We start from the raw sequence: 9,130 nt of genomic DNA, 5'->3' as shown, positions 1-9,130 counted from the left end.
ACCATATTCCACTGTCTACCCAGCAATAAAGCCATATTAGGTTATATCAGCCGTACAGAAACCATGTGGAAAAAAAACAAAACAACTTTGACCAGGCAATGTTAAAAACAAACTGAAATGTGGACTGCAGTTATGTGTAGAGATCGCATACAACACAGAATTGCATATCCAAATGTCTCACTTCTAATCATTTCTTTAAAAATATATTGCATGTTAAATAGAAATTACAATTGCTTGAGGATCCATAGAAAGCAGCCAATCCTAGGGTGTCTGGGCAGGAATCCAGTGGTAAGTGCTTTCCTGCGTTCTCCCTTCACCTGCAGGGAGACCTGTGTGAAATGCACACCTACAGCATCAGTCTAATGCCAGGGCTTTCAGCAGGGGGTCTGTGACCTGGCCAGACTTCACTGTACATGGGCTTTTTATTTATGTAACCCTTTTTATCTCATGTTGGGTTTCCCTGGGTCAGAAAAGGTTGAAAACCCCTAGTCTAATGCATCCCCCCTGGGCTCACACATGCACGCTCCAAGACTCAAAATGTACATAAGCGACTCAGTGTCGGATGCAGAGCTGATGCTGAATCTACAGTAAAAAGCACACAAATGCGAACATCAGGCCGGATTCATTCAGCCATCCAGCCCAGACTCGCTGCAAGTCATCTCCCATTTCTCCCCTGGGTCCTTCAATTCCTAAATGGGAAAATAGCTTACTTGTTTCCCAAACTCCTTATTTCAATGACACATGCGTGCTCCCTCAAAGAGAATAAGACGACTTCAAGGCGAGGAGACTACCTGACCAGCAGACAAGCTTTCCATGCCAGGGAACAATTTGGGTAAAAAGCCCGTTAAATATATATTAAAAAATGACTCATCTACAGCGATTGAGGCTGAATCACATATCTGGCTCTTACACATTGTGGCCGGGTCCCTCAGTGAATACCCAATACCCCCCGAAAAAAAACTAAAACAATTACCCATCAAATCTGGTTCATTTATTCCCATCGTTATTAATTTATTCACTAAAATGACTGGATGCCCCAGTTTTAATCTGGCTGTGACGCTGGAGCACTTGGTTGCTGAGCTGTGGCTTGGCTGGAGCTGAATAGCAGAGGGGTGAAGGCCGCCTTGCTGCCACGCGGTGAGACACAAACGCACGACAAGGCGCAAGCTCTTCCTTCAGGAGGAGGTAGGTGGTTCAGACATCATCAAACTGTAACAAATGAGCTCAGAACTATTTCAGCCGACAGCTACTTGCCTCGTTAGCTCTGGAGTAAATGGGTTCCTGTAGCCTACCGATCTTGCGTGCCGACACGATTTCTAGGCCTGCACATGTAAAACCGTCCAATGCATTTTATAAAGAAAACAACCGGCGGCATAAAGAGGGTAAATATAAATTCACAACTGATGCTCTCGGCAAAATTAAGCACTATAAAGCATTACAATGACAGTGAGAAGAAAAACAAAGTCAAACTCAAGTCCATCGTGGTTATACTAAATAAAGTATGTTTGTGCAGTTCACAACCGCCAGTCATAGATATAACGTACTCTAACTTGGTACACACTATACTTTATACAAGTATATGTATTTCTCTGAGATAACCTGGTTAAGAATCTACTTCATATTCTTGGACATGCGGTTAAATACACAGGTCTATATAACTGGGATTCTCATTCTGAAACCGATGAACCCAAATGTGCATCAACTTTACCGACAGTAACAGAACACGTGACACTGACAGTATGTGTACGTAAGGTGTGTCTGAGAGACACACCTGAACCACATCAGAATTAATATTTGTCATCGGTCACCTTACATGTCTGGCAAAGTAACAATGCTTTCCCTGTCGTACAGAGAGAAACCAGTAGAGTGGGAACAGAGACCAGTCCAGTTAACTAAACGGAGCAGATTAGTAAATTGTGTTCACAGGTTTTCAACACTTAAAGAGGCAGAGAAGAGCCTTCACGTGATGTATATTTTCACCACTTGCTAGTCACTGCCCGAACCCTGTATTAAAGACGGCACACTGAAGTTGAAGCTTTGGAGAGAAATGGAGACACTCTGACGAAGCTCTTCAGTCCAGGCCCTCAGATGTCTGCTTTGATTTCCAGCTGAATCCACCAAATTCATGGGGGGATACGAAGGAGTCAACCCCAACTATCAAAGCAAAAGACACGGACTGAAGACCCAGTGGGGCTCCACCTTCCAAGCAGCTTTCAATGTGCCAAGACCCTGATCTAGAGACCTCCCCAGCCCCACAATGTGGGTCCAATTCTATGTTCTTCTTCCAGTCATTTTCTCTTGGTCCAATCAAACACATTTTTCCCAGGTGAACTAAAAACTAGTATTGCACACCCAACAGTATTGCTTGAGGGCCAGATTTCAGCCTCTCTGTCCAGATTTGAGTATATCTGTCCAGATTTCAGCCTCTCTGTCCAGATTTGAGCCTCTCCCATATCTTTTTAGGGGGGTGCGCTTTGGGACGAGCTTTCTCCTTTCAAAAGCGTCTGCAGCTGCTTCCTACTAAACGCCACGAGGTGTCTCCAGGGCAGCCGCCATCGCCCGCTACCGAGGCCCGTCCCAGCGTTACTCACACACCGAAAGAGCCTTTTCACAGGCACTGCTCATTTCACAGCTGCCTCCTTAGACGTTACATTAAAATAATAAAACATATTATCACTAGTATCAGTGCTAGAGAGCCATGTTATTTTTCATATTCCGCACACAGACAGTAGTGCTGTGAAATGATTGAAGTTATTTAAATAACTCAGGTGTACATATATATATATATCCCCAGGGTCCACTAAAGAGAGGGCGTGACTAATATAGCATCACATGGGTAGAGTAGTTTCAGGTCTCATTAGGAACACAGGCCAGGGTGTTGTACTTGGGTTGTGCATGTCCTCGGTTAAACGTTAATCATGATTATGAGCTCGGATTAAACAAAAACGTGGAAACAATGCGCCCCCCCCCCAGAAATAAGAAATAAGGTCCATAAGATGGCGGCTAGCATTCAAGGTCTGTGGATCAGGAACACAACGCGGGCTTGGAACACCAGTCAGTCGAAAAAATCACTTCGGCCAATCCTCTCCTGACCCCGAAATGTGAACCAGTCGCAAGTCTAAAAGACTGAGACCAACCTCTGAGGGAAAAACAAAAAGAGGAAGAAAGAAAATAAATAAAATAACTGCCACCTCTCTCCCACTCATTCAGGGTGCTGTTGACTGGTTCAGAATGGTCCCCCGGGCAGTCTCAGGTTTGGAAGTGGAACTGTTATGACACCAGGGGGAAGGGGAGCACTTCTCCTCGGTGCGTCGTGCAGTTAAAACTTCAGGCTCCATCCACCCTTCCTTCTCGCTCCGTGAGGGTGTGTCGCCTCTTTAGTGCACGCTTAAAGTGCTCTGCGCTCAAGCGCCCCTTCCACGCCGTAACCGTGCCGACCAGGCGCATTCGGTGCGCACTCTCGCTCAGTCTACTTTCTTCACCGAACTGTATCAGAATTTCCAAAGGAAGGGTAAAAAAAAAAAAAAAAAAAAAAAGGAATGGAAGGTCTTCACTCCGTTTGAGTGTGCGTGCGTTTGTGTGTGTGTGTGTGTGTGTGTATCTGTCTGAGAGAGATGGAGAGAATGAATATGTGTAGATAATAGTCAGTATATGTGTGTGTGTGTGTGTGTGTGTGTGTGTGTGTGTGTGTGTGTGTGTGTGTGTGTATGTATGTTTGGAGTGTTTGGTTATTCATGGGGGTGGGCTGTGCCAAGGAAGTCACTGAAAAAAGGAGAGAAAAAAAACAAACAGGTTAAGCCATTATTACCACTTCCTGCGCTGCTCATTTCCACACAGTCATAATAGTGGGTGGATGGGACTACAGAAACCTTTTCAAACTGCTAATAATGAACATACAAACTAGCCGCAGTTTGCCCCTTATTGCAGCACTCAGATTCACATACGTGGACCAATTCACAAATAATGAATAATGAAGAGGGGTGAAATGCGGAAACGGTAGCAGGGGGCTTGAGAAGGGCGCTCTCCGTACCTCAGTATGTGAGGGAGCTCAGGGCTGCTGTAAATGAGCTTGTGCTTGTACCCCAGGTTCCCGGGGAAGGGGATGAACTGCACCTTGTGTCCAGTGAGGCTCTGGGACTGAGCGGCGATGCTGTACAGCTGCAGGGGGGGAGAGACGCATTAGGGAGAGGCAGAGGAGGGACAAGGACAGGAAAATGACAACAAAGAGTGAACCTCTGCTCCGAACAAACTGGCCCACAACAATGGAGGCCGTGTTCCCAGCAGTGGTGACTGCTCACAGGGAATCCAAATGTATCAAATCAAGGGAGGAATACAACTGCTGCATATCTATGGTAAGAATTCCCAGGAATGGGGCTTTTCCTACTTGCCGGTAAGAGCTTCTCATTCAACACTAACCGTGTAGTAAAAATGCACCAGATGAAAACACAAGACATGAATAAATGATGCAAACCCATATAATAAGTATTATAGGTTTGCCAATTATATCGAGCTCAACAATAAAATGCAAACAATGAGCAGAAAATAAAGCATTATGTTAAATATCACTCATCTGCAAAAATAACTCTGCCTGTTACTGTGCCTGATTATCATTATCTGTGTTTTTACACAGGGGCAGAGTATGGGCGACGTGCCCTGGTTCAGAGGCTAACGCTCGTTAAGAGCGTGCTGTATGACCCTCCCCCGTACACACCTTCTTCCCCAGGTGGAAGGGCACCACGGTGTCGTCCTCAGCGTGGAGGATAAGCACAGGGCAGGAGATGTGACCCATACTGTGGGAGAGAGAACAGCACGATCCACATTTATACAATTCACCTATTTACCAACACACCGGGGTAATATTACACACGTCCACCTATCCGGTGTCCTGTATATCAGATATAAGATACAACTGCAGTCAGGAGACCGTGCCAAATATACATAATACAGTATTATTACATAGTGCGGCACAACAATAGCATTTAACAAAAGTACAAGCCACTACAGTTAATATGCTCTATATAGTGACATGGAGCATGGTAAGGAAAGGGCTGAGGAGGAAACTATCATGTATCAAATTAGAGTAAATTAACTTATAGTTCAACGACACGGTAATTAGTGAAATTACTGAGAAAATGTACTGTTCATTGATGTAATTAACCCGATTCTCATGCTGTCCATGTGATGCTCTAGAGACAAAAGCACAAGCAAACAGTCAACCTACTTTTCATCGCTCGCAAACCGGATGTCGTTGACCGTTATGGTGTCCAGGAAGAACCAATCAAATCCGGGCAGGAGCCGGTAGACCTAGGACCAAGTCAGACCACATTAGCTTTTTGGGGGTGAAGACAACAGAGCACAGTTTGGCGTGGCGGTTAAAATGGCCGCTCACCATGGTGAGGGGATGGCTCTGCGCCTCCTCGCGGATGTTGGTGAAGGGAGACTCCAGGATCAAGGCCTCTGGTGGAGCGCCTGAGACAGGGCAGAACAACAGGGCCACTGTGAGCTCAACCCCTGTTCAGCTGTCAGTCAGCCAGCATTGGGGAAGCTGTCTACTGATCAGATAGCATCATAGATAAGTCTCATAAGCATCAGTAGGAAATGGAATAGGGCGCTTATGAACCAATCATCTCATTACATTACATTACATTACATTACATGGTGTATGAGTATGAGTATGAGTGCTAAGAGGACCTGAGAGGACAGTACAGTTCTAGTGTAAACACAGATAATCAGAACCCTCGAAGAGTACAATCAACTTTCAAACTAGCATACCACAGTTGGCAGCTAGAATACCCTGAATACAACAATACAACAGCCAATAAAAAAAACAACAATATCTATACAATCTATACATAAGTGCCATTACAGTCTAAGGCTAATCATGGTGGTGAGTTAGGGCCAGACACCACGTTAGACTCAATGCCTCTCAATGCCAGACCTCTCAATGTTAGACCTCCAGCTTTGATGTTTAATGTTCAAATTCTTTACAGTAAAATAAAATATCTTTATTTCCCTGTTTATATATTACAATAAATTAAGTATACCATTTCATCATGTGGCTTAGTGGATACTTTAAATGCAAGAGAAATGAGTTCAAAGAAAAAAGGTGAAAGTGGTTAAAAATACAGAAATCATCAGTACAGAATACAGAATTATCAGTAATTTTGCACGGATTCATCCTGGTTGGATTTCTTCCACTAAAGCATCCATAAATGGACTCTCCAGGGAAATGTGAGAAATGCCTTGAAGATGAGTAATGGAGCGTCCCTTCCTTTGTTTAGCAGAGCACATCCACATACAGCCCACATCCTGAGAGGGGGCTCCACCTGAAAGACGCGTTAAGGGTCGGGACCCCGGAGGGCCGCTGCCTCTCAGCCCGAGCGGACCCCGATCCCGTCCGGTGAAAATGGAAACCTCCGGAAACAGGAGACGACACCGGAGGAGGCGTATCAGCCCGGCGGTTCCGCTGCGGCGGGACGGAGCGCGGTGTCCGTTTACCGCGCGCGACCTCCAGGTCACCCCCACGGGCCTGCGCTCAGGAGACCGGGCCGAACCCGCTCTCTTCAGACCGGCTCAGCTCCAGCCAGGACAACGGTGTCCGGTTACACTGTGTTTGTTTGAAGTGCGAGGGCTGGGGTTAACACGGGCGTGGTTAGTGTCTCCACGGTGCCCCAAGTGCCCCATCTCCCAAAGCCCTCCCAGGCTCATCACAGGGTTTCTAAACTAACGCACTACAGTCACTGGATTTCGTTAAAAACCATTCACAGTAATAATCATAATAATAATAATCATAATAATAATAAAAAAATAATTTGTTATTTAGCTGATGTTGATGAAGCAGGGGACAATCCCCCCTGGAGCAATGCAGGTTTAAGAGCCTTGCTCTAGGGCCGAACAGCTTATCATGGCTACACCGGGACTTGAGCCACCAACCTTCTGGGTTTCAGTCATGTACCTTAGCCACGAGGCTACAGGCAGGGCAAGGGCATTTACACTCTGTCTCTGGGTGATTTCTCTCCATGCCAGGCCAAATCAGTCAGATTTTCATGGCATCGCTTGCCGATTTCTGACACTAGTAATGAAATTCATCCACAGTGCTCCTGGACCGACCCCAGACCCCTTCTGAAAAAATCTGCGAATCCGGCCATCGCAGATCGCCGATCTTCCATTTCAGAGCTGATCGTTCGCCGATCCTGGCACAGTAGCTCTCCCCGGCATCCCAGAACCGCAGCCCTGCAGAGGGGCGAAGACAGCCGCGCCTAACCCCCACGCGCTGGTGTGAGCCAGCCCTGTGGCACCGCGTCCGCCCCTCTGACAGGGAACGTTCCGGAAAGGCCGCCCCCGCACTGCGGTATGGTGATACGCTGCCTGAACTCGGTGAGAAAGGCGCGCGTTGACTCGCGGGCCTGCGTCGTAGCCCACGTCTGCCTCTCTCCCGGCACACGGGGCACGAAGTCAGCGGTATATTTAGCCCTGCACGGCAGCGCTTATATAATAATCATATGCTTACCTCTATCGGACAGATGCCGGACCAGGTTTGTCGCCACACTGGAAAAGGATCAGGGATAAAGCTCATTAGTCACGTCTCAATGACACCCCCAACGCCCCCCTCAGGGTGTCTGCCTCTGAGGTCACTGACGGGCTGTTGCTTCAATAACACACAGGAGCAAAAACATGACAAAACGCACGGAAATCTGACATTTACAGGAATGTGATATTATTGTAAATCTTTGCCACGACTCTCACAGACTCTCACTGAAGGAGCTGTTAAGGGCTGTGTGGTCAGTGGGTAATGTACAGTAGGACTGGTGCAAAGGTGAGGAGTGTCTGTTTGTTAAATAAACATTCACTGTTTTCAACATGGATTCTGACTCACCTGCCTCATTTACCTTAAATGCTGGAATAGATGTACCCCACAAAGGACCTGACATGGCTGCTTAATGCGTTAGTGGTAAACCTGGGTGATACAATCTCTTGGATTGGTAGCCACTGAACCATTAAATTGCCATTTTCAAGCAAACTTCCCGTTTTGAGAGGAAGTAGGCCCCAATAGACCCTATCCCAGAAAGACTTACCCTGTGCCCAATGAGTGGCCCCAGACATACAAGGGCTTCTTCCCAATCCTCTCCTTCAGCCAATGGTAAAGGAAGAGGGCGTCTGAGGTCATGCCTCTCTCTGAAGGGCTTCCCTCCGAGTCACCCCATCCTGTCAAATTCAGAACCAGTGATTGGTGTGGCCCCCCATCACCTCCTGATAGTCATGTTTGTGACACTCCATGAGGCCTATGAAAATATCAGGTGAACCAACGCAGTACAGCCCTAGATTCTGGAGAAAAGTGGAGAAAGTTTGTGTCATGTTGTGAATTTTGTGTGTGTGAGTGTATATATTGTTGCATTTGGAAAAGAGGGCCTGATTTGGTACAGTAAGTAGGTTAAAATGAAGCACATTCCACTTCATAATCGCTGACTTCACTATGCTTGAACACAAACTCAGCAACTCAAAAATGTTCGCGTAATATTGCTAAAGCCCTCGGATGTGTCCTTGCCATGTATTTGTTTGTTATGTAATCGTGTGATCTGTGGCTTGAAATTCAATATCCAAATGTTTATTCACTAAGGTAAGTTGAAACCACTTTCATTGCACATACAGGTCAGGTTTTGTTGTGTCACTAATTTTGATACCTTTCAAACCACAGCTCAATTGCCATGGCACACCTTAGCAACAGTCAGAACACATATTTAACAGACAATCTACCAAGAGCCTTTGTCGAACACAATATGTCTGAATTGTTATTACCAATTTATCACTTTGTGTCCATTCCTATTTGAGATTTCATTATTGCAAGCAGAGATTAGAAGTGGAATCTGAATCTGGAAAGTTCAAGTAAGTACATACAGCTTAAACATAACATTACATAGCCGCAATTTAAATGCTTACCTCTATAATCAAATGTGACTACATGGTAGCCTAATGAACTCAGGACCTAGAGGGGGGGGGGGGGGGGGATACATTTAATAAACATGAAACATACTGGCTAATTAAACAGTTCACTTCCCTTTCCCATTTAGACTTGGATCAAATGGATAGATACAGAAATATGCATTATATTGAAATAGTAAAGTATGAATTA

General features: G+C 45.8%; 1 protein-coding gene across 3 annotated transcripts in view; it reads right to left on the bottom strand.

Annotated features, from left to right (window-relative positions):
• Nucleotides 1-1,413: 1,413 nt before the first annotated feature.
• abhd12 (abhydrolase domain containing 12, lysophospholipase) overlaps nt 1,414-9,130 on the bottom strand; it is a 26,662-nt gene continuing 18,945 nt past the window's right edge. For all 3 annotated transcript variants that reach the window (XM_061227532.1, XM_061227533.1, XM_061227531.1), the window contains 8 exons: nt 8,938-8,983; nt 8,076-8,205; nt 7,511-7,548; nt 5,390-5,469; nt 5,222-5,304; nt 4,712-4,790; nt 4,031-4,158; nt 1,414-3,762 (listed from right to left, as the gene is read on the bottom strand). In XM_061227532.1, the coding sequence (XP_061083516.1) occupies nt 3,729-3,762; nt 4,031-4,158; nt 4,712-4,790; nt 5,222-5,304; nt 5,390-5,469; nt 7,511-7,548; nt 8,076-8,205; nt 8,938-8,983 (618 nt within the window). In that variant the 3' untranslated portion in view covers nt 1,414-3,728. The remainder of the gene's footprint in view (nt 3,763-4,030; nt 4,159-4,711; nt 4,791-5,221; nt 5,305-5,389; nt 5,470-7,510; nt 7,549-8,075; nt 8,206-8,937; nt 8,984-9,130) is intronic.

The sequence above is a fragment of the Conger conger genome, chromosome 18 (genome assembly GCF_963514075.1).
Source record: "Conger conger chromosome 18, fConCon1.1, whole genome shotgun sequence".
NCBI lineage: Eukaryota > Metazoa > Chordata > Actinopteri > Anguilliformes > Congridae > Conger > Conger conger.
This window is presented reverse-complemented; position numbering and strand designations above follow the sequence as displayed.